This window comes from Malania oleifera, chromosome 5, assembly GCF_029873635.1.
Source record: "Malania oleifera isolate guangnan ecotype guangnan chromosome 5, ASM2987363v1, whole genome shotgun sequence".
In the NCBI taxonomy this organism is placed as follows: domain Eukaryota; kingdom Viridiplantae; phylum Streptophyta; class Magnoliopsida; order Santalales; family Ximeniaceae; genus Malania; species Malania oleifera.
Window position 1 is genome coordinate 102,460,796 of NC_080421.1, and position 20,740 is coordinate 102,481,535.

General features: G+C 34.2%; 2 protein-coding genes across 2 annotated transcripts; one reads left to right on the forward strand and one right to left on the reverse strand.

Annotated features, from left to right (window-relative positions):
• Positions 1–1,716: 1,716 nt before the first annotated feature.
• LOC131156077 (transcription factor bHLH131-like) lies at positions 1,717–2,308 on the forward strand. Its single transcript, XM_058109527.1, has 2 exons — positions 1,717–1,881; positions 1,955–2,308. Exons 1-2 carry the CDS (start codon positions 1,717–1,719, stop codon positions 2,306–2,308), a joined length of 519 nt encoding a protein of 172 aa, XP_057965510.1.
• A 15,436-nt stretch (positions 2,309–17,744) lies between these two features.
• Positions 17,745–20,271, reverse strand: LOC131156078 (pectinesterase 2-like). The gene is made up of 2 exons (XM_058109528.1): positions 19,530–20,271; positions 17,745–18,424 (listed from the first exon to the last, which is right to left on the reverse strand). The coding sequence occupies exons 1-2, from the start codon at positions 20,269–20,271 to the stop codon at positions 17,745–17,747; spliced, it is 1,422 nt and encodes a 473-aa protein (XP_057965511.1).
• Between the last annotated feature and the right edge of the window lie 469 nt (positions 20,272–20,740).

A 20,740-nucleotide genomic window follows, 5' to 3' on the forward strand; every position in this document is an offset into this window, starting at 1 on the left:
CCTTTCTAGGTCAAATAGTGATTGACTCATGAACCATACTAGTGAGTTAGTTAAATTGGAATAGCCAAAGTCTCAAAGTTTGAGACCGAGCGATGCTTCCATGAGTGACAGATTTTCTATGAATTATGAAGGGACTTTTCATGTCGAGCTAAAGTCATATTGAGAACTTGTAACATGGAGAATTAAGTCATTTTATAACCAAGATAGATGAAGAACAATACCAGAGATTGGTAGTTACTGACTCGGACATCAGCTGTTGGAAGAAAAACCATGCCCGAACTTGCTTCAGGCCAACCCCTTCTTTTTGCACTGAAGCACCTATCTGTCGAATATATATCCATAGCATTGAATAGGCATAAATAAAAACATACTTGTATCAATAATTTTGCCACTGTCAAACAATGGCACGAGGCTAATGCATTCATTGTTGACGTAAATGATCAATTGTTTTATTGCTGTATCAGTTAGTGTTCCTAGTCACCACTGTTTCGAAAATACCTGATACAAAATGGCAGTATAATTACCCATCAAACACTCAATGCAAACCTTGAGGCAATACAAGATAAAACTATGATTTCAAATATGTGCTCATTCATATTTATACAAAATACGAATATGAATGCAGTCGAAAAAATCACAATGAAAAAAAAAAAAAAAGCAACTAACTGGCAATCCCTCCATTTAGACTCTTGCACAATCATATGCAAATGTATTACGAAAACCAAAAATAAATGCTTTGTGCACCAGGAAACGTTATACATATATGATGTTCAACCATACTGTCAATCCTTCCATTTAGAAAATCTGTAAAATAATACAATCAGGGAACCTATGACTCCTTGAGCCATAACTATATGTGGATCAACCAGATGCTTCTAATGAACATGTTGATCCATTTCTTCAACAGGTAGGTAATTTTATATAGGGCAACACAAACACAGGTAGATGCATAAGCCAGAGAAACAAAAATAAAAATAAAATGGTAATGAAAAAGAAAAATAAATAAAAAAATATATCAAGAAAATAGATGCAATACCCCAGTCAATTCCTTGACTGAGATCACTCGGTTACCCTCCTACTCAAAATGCTCAAAACTTGCAGATGCTATTTGCTCCCACCCTTCAAGGGCCTCTAGTTGATGCGCGATGATTGCAGCGGCACAGAACTCTTCAAAGTCCATGCTTCTGTATGAAAGAGGTTCCATTAAAAATTAAAGAATCAATATTTATTCATTAAATTATTATGGACAAATATTTGAATCATGGGGGAAATAAAAACTGATCAAAAATTATATAAGTGATATGTATTCTGGTAGTGCTCACATACATTTCTCAAGTCTGACTCTAAACCAACCAAATACACTGGTTTCCTATATGTGCTAACTTAAACTAATAATAATAATAATAAATAGTAATAACAATAATTTACACTAGTTTAACAAGTAAAAGGGCAATATTTAATCCAATGATTTACTGCTTTGAATTCTTCTTACCGTCATTTAAGTGCAAAATTTTCTAAATTTTCACAAATTTCTTCTATAAAATTCATCTGCAGAGGAATTTGGTATCTGTTGGAATTGAAACTAACAGGATAAATCAAGGAGGGATCGATATGCTTTCATTTTTTAGCTTCTCCCATGGATTGATCGAGAGCTATTCCTCAAAACAGAACGAAAAAATCAAAGCAGATAATCAATATTCAAGCTTGATGAAGACGATGAAATCAGTACTACTGGACGGGGGAGACAAAGATTCAAGCTTGGGCCCGACATTGGAGGAATGCAAGAAGAAGAAACACAACGAAGCTGAACGGAGACACTGGCGGAGACACCTCGCCCGCCTCGCCACTCTCCGCAGCCTCCTCCCCCAAAAATTAATAAAAGTGAGTGATTCTCATTCATTAATTTTCATAGTTTTGGATGAGCTCATAAGGATGTTCTTAATTCCTAATGCAGAAGGACAAAGCCTCGTTACTGGCGGAGGTGGTGCGTCAGGTGAGGGACATGAAGAATCAGGCAGCAGACGTGGCCTCGGTTGCAGCGGAGCATGATGGCGATGTCGGTGGCGAGGGATCTGAGACGTCCTGGTGCTTCCCTGGTGACGCGGCTATTGTTACGCTGAGTTACTGCGGCGAAGGCAGGGAGATGATAAAGGTGATGGTGTGCTGCGACGACCGGGTCAGTCTGAACGGAGACTTAGCACGTGCGATCCGATCGGTGGGGGGAAGGGTGGTGAAGATGGAGATGGTGATGGTGGGCGAAAGGACGAAAAGTGTGGTTGTGATGCAACGCGGCCGCAACAGAGATTAGGGAAAGAAGGGAAAGGAGGAGCATGGGAGGGAAAGGAGTGAGGTTGATTGGGGGAACTCGCAGGTTCTAATTTCAATGCATGAATATTAGTGACGGTTTGGAAAACTATCACTAATAAGGGATTATTAGTGACGAAAATTCAAATTTTTATTTCTTAAAATAAAAGAAGTATTAGTGACGGTTCCTAGAACCGTCGCTAATAAGGGACTAATAGTTATGAATTTCAAATTCACCCCCTCTTGGGATTACATCGTTAGTTTTTACCATTTCTTGCATTACTAATTCATGAGTAAAAAAATTTTAACTCCTCCACGTGCATCATAAATATCTTAAAACGTTAGGAAATGGAAAAAAAATCAACACAATAAAAAAATGAGAGGTGCTTTTAAAACTTAAAACTAATCAACAAGGAAGATTTGAGAGTGTAGATCTAGCATATGTAATTGATGTTCTTACCAAATCAACCAACTAAATTAAATTAAATGCATCCATATGGCAATCAAAATTTATCAACTCCCAAGTCATTTTAGTTCTTTGTTTATCATACTTGAGTCAAGATTTTAAAGTAAAAAATAATCTTCAAAAATCTTCAAAAACTAGTTTAGACTAAAACTAGCACAAAATTTGGAAAAGCTTTGAAAAAGAGAGAGAGAGAGAGAGAGAGAGAGAGAGAGAGAGAGAGAGAGAGAGAGAGAGAGAGAGAGAGAGAGAGAGAGAGAGAGAGAAAGTAGCAAAGTGGAGATGTTGAAAACAAATAGTGCATTTGACCAACATTTGGAAATAGCCTAGCAAGTCAATGAAATGCATGATATAAATAAAAAAAAAAAAAAAAAAAAAAGAGACATTAAATATATATATACACAAATATAGGCATTTGAAACACAGTGCATTGTTTTAACCATGGAAAAGCATGAATCTCTTTTTTTCTTTTTTAATGCAGGGTAGGTTTCTAGGGATGAGAGTCTCACATAAGTATTTCTAAGTTCAATATTATGTTTGAAGCTTTCAGGATTAAACTTTGACATAGAGACTTGATTTAGAACATGGAAAATATTTTTATAAGGTCTAAAATACTTTTCAAAGTTAACAAAAACAAGTTTTGGAATCAAAATGTGAAAAACACTAAGTAGTTTAGTGGTCAGGCGACTAATGATTGTTCTATCAGGCGACTGATATGCTACTGCCAGCGTTAATAAGAAAACAAAACAGGATCAGGCGACTGAATTCTTGGGGTCAGGTGACTGAACTACCACTGCTTGTTCTGGTGCACTATTCTGAATAAGTTTAGGTGACTGACCTCATGGTTCAAGCGACTGAATTCTATGTTTAAAATGTATAACAATGCTGATTTTCTTTCCAAATTTGAATGATTTGGTTTCCAAACTTAGTGAAGACGGTAACAATCTTTCCTACTCTATATAAAGATTACTTTTTTGCAAATTAGGGTAACCAATACTCCTACATACAATTCAAATTCTTACTCTACTCTTGATATTCTCTCTGACAATCTGTTGTGAGTTTTCGCTGAACCCCCTAGACGAAATTTTGATTTGATTTTCTCAATTCTCCATCCTTTAATCAAAATACCTTAGAAGTCTTTGTGAGCTTCATTTCTATATTGATTATTTGAACTATATAGTGCTTTAACTTGTACAATTTCTACTCTGCTAAGAGTGTTTATCTTGTATGAATATCTTGTATTGTTGTTTTTACAACTTTGATGGTTTAGGATTTGAATCATTGCCTAGCAAGAGGGTGTTCTCATTAGAGAGGGATCTTCACCTACCAGCGGAGAAAGGGATACTTCACCTATTGAACAAAGTGGTAAAGGCAATCCTTATAGCAAGTTGCTTGAAAATTCAGACAAGTACTGATACTTGAATCTGTTTGTGGTTGGCTGAGGTAAAAGCTATTTATGTCGTTTGAATTGTTTAAAGCATACTTATCTAATTTATCTGATTTAGATTGCCGAATTTTTCTCTTAAGAAGAATATTTGGTTCTTGTTGAAATTCAGTTTTGAATATTAAACGAGCTTATTACTAAAATTGCTAAAGGTAAAATTTGGATTGTATTTTTAGTTTCTCTCATATATATATATATAAGAGTAGACCTGAAAAAATGGATAAAAATCCGTTAATCCGAACCGTATTCGACCCGTTTTAATCGACTCAAAATCATCCGTTTGTTAAATGAGTTGAATATGACTTTTCATTTTCATATCCACCCCCTTAGCGGGTCAGGTCAGGTTTATCCGGCGGATATCCACCAACTTGCTTACATTATTAAATATTAACCCATCAAAGCTCACTGTCCCCTAAGCCAGCCGGTCTAGTGGCTCCAGCCCACTGTGGCACTGCCCAAAGCTCAAAGGCCCAATGCCCAAGTGCCCACATGGCCCGCACGCATGCCCCTCTCGAGTCTCGGCCCCTCAGCCCTCCCACTCCTAGAGTCCCAGGCTCCCAGCCCCTACGTCAGTCCCATTCGGCCATTCGAGCCCTAGCCACAGAGACTCAGAGAAGGAGAAGTGGGGAAGTGGGAACCAGGCAGCGGACGCACGAGAGACAAGAGAGTGAGAGACCCTTCTTCTTTTACCCTTCGAAGCCCTAGGCCCTTTGAGTCTTTGACCTTTCGCGACTCGCGAGTCTCTTCAATTCTTCGAACTAGCAGGAGCTTCAAACCAGCAAGTGCCAGGAGCTTTGAACTAGCAGGAGCTTCGATCCTTTAAACCAGCAAGAGGGGGCTTTAGAATCAGAACTGGCAGGTGTTCCACTGTTCTTCATCTCCTCTATCCGAGGGGGCTTCAGAACTCAGAAGGTAGTCTGGTAGTCCCTCTGTGCTCCACTCTTTATGGCTTATGCCTTCCAGCACTGTTCGTTTGTTCCACTGTGTATTGTATTTTTATTTTATTTTTCTACTTTTCTTCCTCATGCTTCTATTTTTATTTAATTTTAAATATATTAAATATTGATTCCTTGCAAATTCTTTAAAGAGGACTAGGTATTTGCTAATACAGACATTAACAAATTGACTAAATATTTTATATTTAATTTTTCACTGGTAAAACATAATTACTTAAGTAATGATTTATAAAACAGTTAATGCAATTTATAGACATTATATACTTATTTTTGAATGATTGACCATGTACAAACACACACATGTATGATGCATGTACACATTCTTTTGACAACTTTTGTTCATTGGAGAAGAGCCAATGGCATTATTACTCAAACTCAAAGAATAATGAGAAAAACATGTATATATAGGCCTACAAAAATAAGGTTCTCTTAATGCATCTATCAACCTTGAGATTATTACTAAAGTCTTAGCTAATAGGTTGAGTGTATTTCTTTGATAATGGAGTCCTTAGTAAAAGCATTAATTCCTCCTTTATAGCCTTGGTATCAAAGAAATTTAATTCTATTAAAGTGGGGGATTTTAGACCTATTGGTCCTATTAGTCTTGTCTCTAGTGTGTATAAGATTATTACTAAAGTCTTAGCTAATAGGTTGAGTGCAGTGCTTGATGATACTAAAGTCCTTTGTTCGAAATCTTTTTTCAAACAATTAACAAGGCAGTAAATAATTGAAATTTGGAAAAACAAACTAATGTTGAAGTTAGTGGAGGCTAGTGAAAATATGAATTTTTAGCTCTAAGCCAATACTTCTAGCAACTACATTATTTGTCATGTTAAATACTTTGACATTTCTGCATTGCTATTGTTGTAGGCTTTTGTCATCTTAAATACTTTGAAATCGCTGCATTGTTATTGTTGTAGACCTACATAGTAGCATTATTTCTTTTTCAAGATGAATTTAATCCTTCGCTGGGCAATGAAAACATTTAATCCCATTTCATAATTTTTTGCAGTGCATTACAAGGATTTGGGAAAAAAAATGTCTCAGTCAATAGCGAATTCAATTGATCAAAATGATGAAATGAGTAAAGAAGAAGTTCAGTTGCTAGATTCATCAAACACAGAACCTACAAAAGAAACAACTCCACAGGTAAAAAGTGCTAGGAAAAAAACATCTAGTATTTGGACAGATTTTGAGTTGATTGAAAGTGGAGATAAACAATATGCCCAATGTAAGTATTGTCCTAAGAAATATCTCTACGATAGTAAGAACTCTAGGACATCAAACTTACATTGTCATATAAAAAAATGAATGGGAAAGAAAAATAATGATCTAAAACAAATGCTAATGAGTCAAGGTGATGGAAAGTTGTCTTTTCATACACGAAAACTTGATCAAGCTGTACAACGTAGGAAGTTGGCAATGGCAATTGTAAGTCACAATTTGCCCTTTTCTTTTGTTGAGTATGAAGGAATTCATGAATGGAATTTAGAATTAAATCCAGAGACAAAATTTGTGACAAGAAATACTGCAAAAGCTGATGTTATGAGGGTTTTTTTTTTCAAAGAAAAAGAGCACATTCATGAGCTTTTATTGAATAATTCTAGTAGAATTTCTCATACTTCGGACTTATGGACTTCGTTAAATACTGATGGCTATTTATGTTTAACTGCACATTTTGTGGATAAAAATTGGAAGCTTTAGAAGAAACTATTGAGTTTTTCAAGCATGCATCCTCCACACACTGGTCTAGTTATTAGTAACAAAGTCATGGACTTATTGGTGAATTGGGGTATAGACAAGAAGCTATTTTCCATAACATTGGACAATGCTACATCCAATGATTGTTTTGTAGAGTTTTTAAAGTCTAATCTGAACTTGAAAAATGCTTTGGTAACGGAGGGAAAATTTTGTCATGTTCGTTGTTGCATTCACATATTGAATCTTATTGTCCAAGATGGCCTAAAATTATCTCATTTCGCTGTGGACAAAATACGAGATTATGTCAAATATGTGAAGCATTCACATCATCGAAAGTTTAGATTTCATGAATGTTGTGAAAAGCTGAGAGTGCCACGTGTGAGAGGATTTCGTCAAGATTGTCCTACTAGGTGGAATTCTACTTATATGATGCTTGAAAGTGTTTTTTATTATAAAGATGCTATTTGCCAATTCAAGTTTAGTGAGGAGAATTTTAAGTTTTGCCCAAATGATGATGAATGGAAGGAAATTGAGAAAATTGTTAGTTTCTTGAAGGTTTTTTATGACTTGACAAATCTTTTTTCTAGGACATCTTATCCAACTACAAATTTGTGCTTTCAAGGCGTATGGAAGGTACAAGTAACTTTACTTAATGCAGCATTGGGTAATGATGTCTTTTTAAGGAATGTGGCTAGTCAAATGCAAGGGAAATTTGACAAATACTGATAAGATTATAGTAAAATTTTGGCAATGGCTATTATTCTGGATCCTCGTTTCAAGATACAATTTGTATCTTTTTTTTTTTTAAAGAAGTGCAATCAATGTCCTGGAAAGATCAAGTAAACGACATCCAACATGAGATGCATTCTCTTTTCGATGAGTATGTGAAGCACCACTCCCCTTCGACTTCTAAGAAAATGCCTTGCTTTGAAGCAACTACTAGTCATGATTGTGGTCATATGACACCTATTGCAACATCAGTTGATGTGACACTAAAAGTAAGATGTTTTTTTAAATACAAATTTTATTTTACTTTTACTATACATCTATAAAATTTTTATATTTCTATTGTAATATACTTGTTTTTAGGGTTTTAAAGCTTTTTCTAACGAAGATAATGAAGCTCCAATGTCAAAATTAGAAATGTTTTTTAGAGAGCGGATGGTAGATTGTGATAAAGAATTGGATATTTTGGACTTTTGGAGGAGTCATGAATATAGGTATCCGATTCTTTCTCGAATGGCAAGAGATATCTTATCAATTCCAATATCAACTATTGCATCGGAATCAACATTTAGTATTAGAGTAAAAGTGATAAATATGTTATGTAGTTCCCTTACACCTGATAATGCTGAAACTATTATTTTAACTCGTGCTTGGCTGTATAGTCGAGGAGGTATGCCTATTTAATTATATTTCTATGTTATTATAATTACTATGTATTATGCAATATTTATTTATTTATTTAACTTTTGAATTTTGAATGCAGTTGAAGATTTTGCAGATAAGGAAGAACTTGCTGAAGATATTTCCCAAGCTAAAAGAGCAGGTCGTACCTTATCTAGTGTATCATCTTGCTCTGTTTGACTTTATTTGAATATTACTATACTAGTGTAGGCTGCGTTACTACTCTAGCACAAGCTGCACAGCTAGTGCTTCTATTTATTTTGAAAATTATGTAGTTAATAAATTATTGTTTGTTGACTCTATGAGTCCAATCCTGTTTTGATAATGACAAATCATTTGGTATTTGATATGTGCATTGAGTTTGTGAACAAGACTTACATTAAGCATGCATGGAAAGATAACAAATCATGGAAACCTTCAAGTAAAGCTTACAAATCTTGGTAAAATCCATGGAACTCAAAGAGTACAAAAATCAAGATGTAAGCGGCAAAGTTCAAGAACATATTGGGAATGGGTATTTAGAACTCATGTACTTACATTGTCATATGATTTAATTTGAGGCTCAACACAACTTAGAATGATTTTAGGATTCATGCATTTCATGTACATCATTAGGGAACTTCCATGGACTTAGAAATGTTTTTAAAATCATGGAATATTTGTTTTATAAAAGAGGACTTCGGTAGCCTAAACTCAACTTCAGTCGCCTAAAAAATTTCTTCAGTTGCCTGAAGAATAAGTTCGGTAGCCTGAAGAATTAATGGCAAACACAGAACTTGGCAAAGGCACTTTGGTTGCCTGAACTGAGGACCTCAGGCGCCTGAACTTGCCACTTCAGGAGCCTAAACCCCACTTCGGTTGCCTGAAGTTGCGGGAAAGTTTAAAAATCATATTTTTATTAAAAGGACTCTCGAGCTATTTAATGGATCCAATGGCTGAGATCAATCCTAAGGGTAAGATACTATATATTATGAATATGTAAACCCTAGAACATATGTTAGACACACAAGAAAGAGAAGAACACAAATTGTTGAAAGAACATTGAAAATCTACTCCTAGTGCTATACGATTGCCTACTCTTCAATCTCTAATCTTCGAGCTTGGGAAATCAACTCAGATTCTCAAAGGGAACTTGTTTACTCAACTGTACTTCAATCTAGTATTGAGGTTTGATCTTTCAAGTTATTATTCTTTAGAACTTCTCATCTCGTCTCATTACGCGCTCTTGACTATGATTAGAAAGTTTAGATCTTGAGTGTGCATATTCGTATAAAAATTATGTTTTGAAAAGATCTTTACTTGAGAAAACTTATTTAATTTGGTTGATTGATTTTTTGATTCAAGTGGGTTTTTTCTAAAGGAACTATATTTTAGTTATAATAACGCCTGATTAAATATCCTTGATACTTATAACAATACATTTTATTGAGGGATATTTTCTGAAAAATAATATACTCAGTGTGCGATTGAATACTTGATATAACACTTGGTAATTTTTATTGATTTAATATTCAAGACAAAGTTTTTGATAACAAGTTCACTTCAAATATATTTATGCATTTTTGCAAAGTGAATCAAGAACCATAGTATACTCCAAAACCTTTTAAATATATCTATACTTGCGAGTTTTGATTAAATAGAGATTTGTGTGTTGAAGCATATCATACATAAAACGATTGTATCGTTTTCATACATTCATGAGCTTCAAGTTATATCATATGTTAATGTATTAGGAAATTGAATTGTACTCACAAGCTTTTGTTAGAAGCATTGTTTTAAGTGTTATTTTTCAGATTTTATTGTATACACGGTTCGGTGTGTGAACCGAAGTGTCAGGAGAGAGCTGTATCTCTTATAAGCAGCAGAATAGGGGGAAGTTGTGCCTCTTGTAAGCAGCGGATTGTAAGGGAAGCTTCGTCGCACTTTAAGGAGCAAGGATTTAGTGAATAATTAAGTGGTTGCTCAGGGCGAGGACATAGGCCAAGTCGGCTGAACCTTGTAAAACAGTGTTTGTCTTCTCTTTTCTTTTTACTCTTTATTTTGTAGCACTGCATTTAAATTGTGTATATTGTATGTATAGGTTGGATAGCCTTACACATACATAAGTGAGTAACAAGAAGTTTTTGGTAAATATATAAGAAGGGTTTAAGAGGTAAATAAGTGTCAAAGAATTTTTAAATACCCAATTCACCGCCCCCCCTCTTGGGATTACACCTGATTCAACATTTGGTATCGGAGCGGGTTTACATAGACTTGATAGTTAATTTGTAAAATGATCACATGAAACACATTGGTATAACTCCATTCAGTGAGGGACACTCATCCACTAGACCACCATTTTCTGTGGTGTAAATTACACCTATTGGAAACGTAGAATGAGCATATATCTGCTGAACGTAGATTGAAAAGTTTGAAAAATAGTGACTAAGGGAAATCACATTGCCATGAAAGTAATTGATAAGATTAATGTACCTAAAAATGAAGTTGGATATATTGAAGAAGATTGGAAGTCAGTTCAAATCAATGTCACTGCCATGAACTTACTTTTCTGTGCATTAGATGTCAATGAATTTAATAGGGTAAAGACATGTAACTCAACTAAATAAATTTGGAAAAAAACTAGAAGTTACATATGAAGGAACTAAGGAAGTCAAGGATAGTAGGATTACATGCTCACAAGTGAATATGAAGCATTTAAAATGACGGTTGATGAATCCATACAATCCATGTACACTAGATTCACACACATCATTAACTCGTTAAATGCTCTTAGAAAAACTTATCCTACTTATGAGTTCATTAAGAAAATACTCAGGGGATTACCTCCAGTGTAGGAAGCGAAAGCTATGGCAATAGTAGAAGGGAGAAATCTCAAGGAGATGTCGGTGGACAAACTCATTGGATCACTCATCACCTATAAGCTAGCAATAAACGAGAGGAAAAATGAGCAAAGAAAAGCTAAGAAGGTCATTGCACTTAAGGCATCATCAAGCTATTCAAGTGAAGGAAGCGATTCTGAAACGGATGATGACATGACCTTGCTAATAAAGAAGTTCGGGAAGTTCTTGAAAAAGAACAAAAAGTTCAACAGAAAATTTTGGAACTCTAAACCAGAAAGAGAAGAGCAAAGCATGAAGAAAAAGAAGGAGGATCCACCAACATGCTACAACTTCCTAGAAGTTGGACACATCAAGCCTGAGTGCCCCAAGCTCATAAAAGCTTCAAATAACAAGAAGAAGGCGCTAAAAGTCGGCTGGGATACACACAAAATTAGTAGTTCTGAATCTGAATCCAGCGACGATGAGGTTGCCAATCTGTTTTTAATGGCACATGATGACCTTGAGGTACAATCATCTTCTTCATCATCTTCATACTATTATAGTGAATCTGAAAATGAAAATGAAATGATTTCATTTTATGAACTGAAACAAGAATACCTGTACACTACTAAAATGCTTGAGAAGAAAACAAAGAAAATTTATGAGTTGAGAAGCAAAGTCAAAGAACTTTCAAATCTAGTTGAACACCAAAATGAATCCCATACATCTTTCATAAAAGATAAAGATTTGAAAATTGAGGAGTTAGAAAAGGACTTAAAAGATAAATATGAAATTATCTGTAAATTTACTGAAGGACAAAATAATTTTGAAAAGCTCCTAGGATCTCAAAGAAATTCCTTAGAAAAAGAAGGGTTCAGTTTTAATGATAAAGAAAATATAAAGAAAAGACATCTTTACATGGGGCATTTTACAAAAGAATCAAAGTCTTATGTTCCAACTAAGAATCATTATACAAATACTACATGCTTTAAATGTAGAAAGTTGGGTCACATACAATTCGACTATCCTTTTAAAAATAAAGATGTAAAAATAAAGAAAGTATAGAAGGTCAAAGGTCAATCCAGCACTAACCCCCTAGACCCAAGACAATTCGGGTACCAAAGCTAGTTGTTTAATTGTGTCTTGCATATTTGCTTAAGATCAGCATCCTCAAAAGACAAATGGTATATGGATAGCAGATGCTCATGCCACATGACCAGGGATAAAGCAAAATTCATATCTATCATAGTCAAGGATGAAGGTTTTGTTACATTTGGAGATAATGCTAAGGGAAAGATCACAGGTGTCGGTAAAGTCGATAATGATTCCTCACTCATTACTGATGATGGTTTATTAGTTGAAGGTTTAAAGCACAATTTATTGAGCATAAGTCAACTATGTGATAAAGGCTGCAAAGTATCATTTGAATATGACAAGTGCATAGTTGAAAACAAAACTGATAATAAGATAATGTTCATTGCTAAGCGTTATGAAAACGTATATACGACAAACTTTGATAACTTAACTTCATAAAGTGTGACATGCTTATCTGCTATGAATGAAATAAGTTGGATTTGGCATAGGATACTAGGACACACAAACATGGATTTAATCTCAAAACTAGTTAAGAAAAAATTAGTTAAGGGATTGCCTAAGACAAAATTTGTGAAAGATAAAATCTATGATGCATGCCAACTAGGAAAACAAGCAAGAACAAGCTTTAAGAAGAAGAAATAGATCTCCACTACTAGGCCATTCCAATGCTACACTTGGACTTATTTGGACCAAACCCAATTCAGAGCTTAGGAGAAAAATCGTACGCTTTTGTCATAGTTCATTACTTTTCAATAACATAGTTAAAAGAAAGAATAGATCTATACAATAAATGACCAGAACTATGCTTAACGAACATCTATTGGAAAATGGATTTATGAGAGGAAAGATAGATACAACCCTGTTAATAAAGTTTAAGAAAGATGATATTCTCCTAGTGCAAGTATATGTAGATGACATCATATTTGGCGCTACAGATAAAGAATTGTGTAATGAATTTGCCAATACCATGCAAAATGAATTTGATATGAACATGATGGGTGAACTAAACTTCTTCCTAGGACTTCAGATCAAACAAGCAAATCATGGAATATCCATAAATCAATCAAAGTATATTAGAGACTTACTCAAAAAGTTCAATATGGAAGACAAAAAAATACTAGGTACACCTATGAGCGCTTCATTAAAATTAGACAAAGATGAACAAGATATACCATTAGATATCAAGCTATATCGTGGAATGATAGGTAGCTTGTTATACCTGATTGCCAGTAGACCAGATATAATGTTTAGCATATGTTTGTGTGCAAGATTTCAGTCTGCTCCAAAAGAGTCTCATTTGCTAGCTATTAAACGGATACTTAGATATTTGAGAGGAACCATGGACATTGGGTTATGGTATCCTAAGTACACATCCTTTAAGATTCTTAGTTATTCAGATGTTGATTTTGTGGTTAGTAAAGCGGATAGGAAGAACACTAGTGGTACTTGTCATTTCTTAGGAAACTCCTTGGTCTCTTGGTTTTCCAAGAAACAAAATTCAGTTGCTCTTTCCACAGATGAGGCTGAATACATAGCGGTAGGTAATTGTTGTGCTCAAACGCTTTACATGAAGCAACAGCTGAAGGATTTTGGATTAAGCTATGAAACAATCCCTATAAGATGCGATAATACAATTGCAATAAATATCTCAAAGAATCTCATATTACATTCACGAACTAAGCACATAGAAATACGATATCACTTTCTTCGTGACCATGTACAAAAATGTAACACTAGATTTTGTATGCACAGATGAACAATGGGCAGATATATTCACGAAACCACTTGCAGAGGATAGGTTTATCCAAATTAGGCGTGAATTAGGTCACATGCATAGTCAAGAGGTTGTTTAGAAACATGTTTGATGATATAATTCAAGGGGAGCAGCATCATTTACGATAGAATCACTTGGTATTGCATTAATCAACAATTAGACACATTTAAAACCTTAATATTTAAAAAGGGAGAAGAACAAAGGGGTACGTTTATTCATGATTTATTTGTTTACACCTTTTTGTTGATGTCAAAAAGGGGAGAAAAATCGGGAGCAAAAATAATAACACACAAAAAAAATTTTGGAAGCAAAGAGAAATCGGGAGCAAAAATTGTTATTGAAGTTATGCAAAGGGTGAGATATACAAAGGGAGAGAAATCTAGCATATCATATTCATCATGAGCATATTATATTCATCATGAGCATATTTCATATTTCATTTGGATTCAGGCTAAACACTTTGTATATGAATATGAACATATTGTCATTCATTGATTATTTGATGCATTAATTGAGGGGGAGCCTTGTTAGGTGTAACCCATTATATATTTTTACTCGTGCATTTGTCATTATAAAAAAGGGGGAGATTGTTGACTCTACGAGTCCAATCCTGTTTTGATAATGACAAATCACTTGATATTTGATCTGTGCATTGAGTTTGTGAACAAGACTTACATTAAGCATGCATAGAAAGATAACGAGTCATGGAAGCCTTCAAGTAAAGCTTACAAATCTTGGTAAAATTCATGGAACTCGAAGAGTACGAGAATCAAGATGCAAGCGGCAAAGTTGAAGAACATCTTGGGAATGGGTATTTAGAACTCATGTACTTACATTGTCATATGATTTAATTTGAGGCTCAACACAACTTAGAATGATCTTAGGATTCATGCATTTCATGTACATCATTAGGGAACTTCCATGGACTTAGAAATGTTTTTAAAATCATGGAAAATTTGTTTTATAAAAGACACAAGAAAAGGAGCAAAGCAGAATTTTTAAATTAGAAATGAATAATTGAGAAAAAGGGAACTTTGGTAGCCTGAACTCAACTTTAGTCACCTGAAGAATTTCTTCGGTTGCCTGAAGAATAAGTTCGGTAGCCTGAAGAATTAATGGGAAACATAAAACCTAGCAAAGGCACTTCGGTCACCTGAACTTGCCACTTCAGGAGCCTGAACCCCAAATCGGTTGCCTGAAGTTGCGGGAAAGTTTAAAAATCATATTTTTATTAAAAGGACTCGCGAGGTATTTAATGGATCCAACGATTGAGATCAATCCTAAGGGTAAGATACTATATATTATGAATATCTAAACCTTAGAACACATGTTAGACACACAAGAAAGAAAAGAACACACATTGTTGAAAGAACATTGAAAATCTGCTACTAGTGCTATACGATTGCCTACTCTTCAATCTCTAATCTTTGAGCTTGGGCAAATCAACTCAGATTCTCAAAGGGAACTTTTTTACTCAACTGTACTTCAATTTAGTATTGAGATTTGATCTTTCAAGTTATTATTCTTTAGAACTTCTCATCTTATCTCATTACGTGCTCTTGACTATCATTAGAAAAGTTTTGATCTTGAGTGTGCATATTTGTATAAAAATTGAGTTTTGAAAATATCATTACTTGAGAAAACTTATTTAACTTGGTTGATTGATTTTTTGATTCAAGTGGGTGTTTTCTAAAGGAACTATATTTTAGTTATATTAACGCTTGGTTAAATATCTTTGGTGCTTATAACTATACATTTTATTGAGGGATATTTTCTAAAAAATAATATACTCAGTGTATGATTGAATACTTGATATAACACTTTGTAATTTTGATTGATTTAATATTCAAGACAAAGTTTTTGATAACAAGCTTTTGTTAGAAGCATTGTTTTGAGTGTTATTTTTTAGATTCTATTATATACACGGTTCGGTGTGTGAATCGGAGTGTAAGGAGAGAGTTGTATCTCTTGTAAGCAACGGCGTAGGAGGAAACTGTGCCTCTTGTAAGCAGCGGATTGTAAGGGAAGCTCCGTCCCACTTTATGGAGTAGGGATTTAGTGAATCCTTGAGTAGTTGCTCAAGGCAAGGACGTAGGTCAAGTCGGCTGAACCTCATAAAACTGTCTTTGTCTTCTTTCTTCTCTTTACTCTTTATTTTTTAGCACTGCATTTAAATTGTGTACATTGCATGTATAGGTTGGATAGCCTTACACATACATAAGTGAGTAACAAGAAGTTTTTGGTAAATATATAAGAAGGGTTTAAGAGGTAAATAAGTGCCAAGGAATTTTTAAATACCTAATTCACCCCCCTCTTGGGATTACACCTGATTCAACATTGTTTATTTGTTGTTTTAACTTGTAGTGTTGAATAAATTATTTATAATTTTTTTTCCAGTTTGATAACTTGTAACTTTTGAGATGCTAATTAATAAGTTCAATTTATGTTATTCGATTCATAACTTAAATTATATTTTGAATTCTTTCATGATAGGCACATGAGGAGAAGAAGATGAAAGCTTTGACGTCACAAATGAAAGCATTTAAATTAATTCAAGGCATTCAAATGATTTTGAAGTTATTTGAATGATGGATTGAGATTTTTTTAGTTTGTTGATAGTTTTATTTTGAGAGATTCACAATTTCACACGATTTGAAAATAGTTGTATTTAAAAAAACTCACATGCTTTAAGAACAATTATAATGTTTATATTTTAGACTCACATGAGTCACACGGTTTGAGTTTCTATTTTGAGTTGGATTGGGATTAATTTGTTATGTTTTATTGTACAGTTTAACTTACATGAATTAGGAGTTGTTAATTAATATAAGTGATTGAATGATTGATATAGTTACTAAAAAATTTAATACACAAACTAATCGCAAGTTATCATATACAATTTAAATTATTATGATAAAAAATAAATTATTAATAAAATTATATTTGAGAATGGCGGATTACCCGCCCATCCGCCATGAATTATCCAATCCGAAACCGTCTAATCCACCACTTAAACGAGTCGAATATGGATTATGATTTTTTCACATGATAATCCGCCTTATCCGTTATAGATAAATCGACCCGATCCACTTTGTCGGGTCTATATGAGAGTAGCAAAGTGGAGAAGTTGAAAACAAATAGTGCATTTGACCAACATTTGGAAATAATCTAGCAAGTCAATGGAATGCATGATATAAAGACAAAAAAAAAAACAGGAGACATTAAATATATATATATATATATATATATATATATATATATATATATATATATATATAGGCGTTTGAAACACATGCAGTGCATTGTTTTAACCATGGAAAAGCATGAATCTCTTCTTTTTCTTTTTTAATGCAGTGTAAGTTTCTAGGGATGAGAGCCTAAATGAAAACATAAATTGTGAAAATTTAAAATAAAATACACACATACATACCGAAGGACCTGAGGGAAAACATTTCAGCTTTATTGAAAAACTTCAAATATATTTCACTGAAAAATTAGGAGACACGCGCCTCACTAATAGTAGCTTAAGTAGATATTAGGAAAACAAAGAAGAAACACTAAAGAAACCACTGCAGTGAATGGCACTCCACAAACTGCCCGGGAATGGCAACTACAAACTGCCAGAAATTAAATTTCTAGCGGTGAACCTTCCGGCTGCGGCTTCACTAATCCTGCGACGATAGCCATTCCACGTCACTAATAGTAGCTTAAGTAGATATTAGGAAAACAAAGAAGAAACACCAAAGAAACAACTAAGGAGCCAAATTCAACATTAAAACATCTAAAGATCAATAGTGAAAGGTACTCCAGTGGATGGCAACCACGAAGTGCCAGAAATGAACTTTCTAACGGTGAACTTTCTGGCTACGGCTTCATTAATATTGCGATGATAGCCAGGCCATGTCACTCTTGATCGGAGCGATGCCCCTGGTCCGTGGTTACGGTACTCTGCATAATATAAGGTGTCAAGTGCAAATTTTCCACTCCATGGCAACCAACCAACCTTATCTATCACAGGACCAAGGAAGGACTTGAGGATTACAACACGTGAGAATTTACCCCACGGCCTTCCAAAGTACCCTTTACACTTAGCTGTTCCTCCGATATGCATGTCGATCGTAGAATCGTGTATGGAGAATCCAGTATTCTCTTTAGGAAACAACCTGTTTTGAGCAGTGATTGTGCATGTTGGCCTAGAAGTCCTTGCTACATATATGCCACAATTTTGGAAGACAGCTGCAGCATTTCCAAATATGAAGTCCACAGTTCCATATATATTACATTCTCTATAGAATTGCCTATAGCTATGGGCATAGAGGGTATCTTGGTACCCTTCGAAGCTACATCTGTAGAATACTGAGTGATCTGACTTGGCTAGTAGAGCCACTGCTTGATTACCTCTTTCTCCTGCAGTGTTTCGGAAAGTAATGTCCTTGGCGATAAATCCATCTCCAGTAATACCTAATAATTGAGGTTTGAAAGTAAAAAAAAAAAAAAAAAAAAAACAATCTAAGTTCAAGTGGATTAAATAATAATAAATTATGCTAGTCATAATAGTATCTCTCAACTCTGTTCCAATGCTTCCTCGATTTGGCCTTTTTCCCTTTATTTTATTTTTTAATTTTTTTCTCCTTTCTTAGTTCACTTTTTTCAAAGTATAGTTAGGGAAAGGGAAGGATAAAAAATGTTCAAATACAAAAGAGAATAATAATAATTTCATAATTCAAATCGAAGAAAATTCATTAGGATTTTCCATATTCTGTCCATTGAACAAAGAAATGTAAAATGTTGAAGTTATTTTCCATTATTTTTCTTTTTATTTTATTTTATTTTTATATTTTTTTAAGTTCAAGATGGATTCGACATTAGAAGAGTCAATATAACTTGTTATCACCAATCCTATTGGTTCATACCATTTTTAGTAAGGCATGCCATTGCATTTACCTTCAAAACATTGGTGACATAACCCCTCACAAAATGGTTGGCACTCGACGTTCCCAAAATGGGTACTATTGGGTTGAGTTAATTAAATAATAGTTTAATGGTTTGAGCATAAGATATCCACATAGAAGTTATCGGCATATTTGATATGTATATAATTTATTTTATTTTATTTTTTCAAGGATTTGAATGAAATCACTACTCACATTCAAACACTATTTATTAAATTAAAGGCCTTGTTTTGTTATTGTCTCCTATGAGACATCTCAATGTTAAAAACTTGAGACTTCCATGTTGGAGGTCTCAAGTTTGAAACATGGAAGGGGTGGAAAGGTGCATGGGATGGGAGATGCACTTCGCCTTATTATGTATCTTACTTGCCACATGGACCTCTAATGGAGAAAAAGAAGGAAAGCTGTTGTTCCAATGATCAATCTTGCTAAATTTAATGCTTGTGATATTTACAAATTTGATGATATGATAAAAACCTTTAATGCATTATGGAATATATTAATGAAATAATTGTTTTTAAGGAGTAACATTCGAGAGATATAGTATTAAATGGGTAATTAACTTAGAACGGGATACTTACAAAATGTACATGTCTTGTATGTTGTTGTATTACCTCCTCTTGCTACGTTTTTGTTGCCAATAAATATTGTCTTACTTATACCAGCCCCAACTAACATAACATTCTTCAGCTTTATAAAAGATCCACGATAGATCCCTTGTTTTATATGAATGACTTTTCTTTTCGATGCATTCATCTGCAAAGACACTAGGTAGTTTATTGCCTCCGTTATTGTATTGAAATCACCTAAGTTGTCATTTGCCACCACAATAGTTTCTTGAGAAGATAGTAAAGATGAAGAGTCTTGCAACAACTTTTGGTCATTGGGCTTCACCCAAGTAGGAAATCCATCTTCATAATTACTAGACCCTCTGTGTGGAAGATTATTGAGAGCTAATGTGTTAAAGATCAACTCGGAAACATTTTTAATTGGCAATAAAGGATATATGTTGTTGGTAACTCCAAGCTCCATGAACCCATAGCGACATGTGTCAAGGTTGGTAAGGGCTGCACTAATCAATGTTTCTGCATCATCTGATATGTATTCAGGGGTAGAAATGATTCGATCAAGTTGAAGGATGACATCGTTTAAGAGTTCGTGACAATCGTCCCATGCAGCTTCTTCACGATTATTTTGACACATGGACTTGAGCGAAGCTACAATGCCATAACCTTCATGGGTTTTATTGAGAGCAATTTGTAATGACAACTTGAAAAAGTCATACTCTTGCTTCATTGTTTTGAGGCTAGGGTAGTAGCTTGTAATGGAGTGCTCACAAGCTTCTGGGTCTGGCATTTTTTTGCACCATTTCTTTACTTTGGTTAAAGTGTAGTAGTAAATGGGTGGAAAAAGAAATAGGTATATAAATAAAAACATTGTAAGCACTTGAAGCGCCATTGTTGGTTGTATGCTCAAGTTGGTTATAAAACTCAATATGAACACAGGAAACACAATCGATATTTATAGAGGTTTCTATGAAGTTCTTATAATTTTTCATTGTTCTATATAAAACAAAAAACAAGGGCATGCAACTCAAAGGTTAAATATTTTACTAAATTACTCACATATTTTTTCGAAATTACTCATATGCATGTTTAACAATAGAATGTAAATAAAAGTGGGTGCATATATTAATTAATTTTAACATAGATGCATGTGAATGGTACTGTGCATTCTTGTTAATTGTGAAAGTACATATTAATTTTTTGTTCATCAATACAATTTCTAGAAGAAAGAAAGGGTGGTCGGTTTTATAGGGATGCAT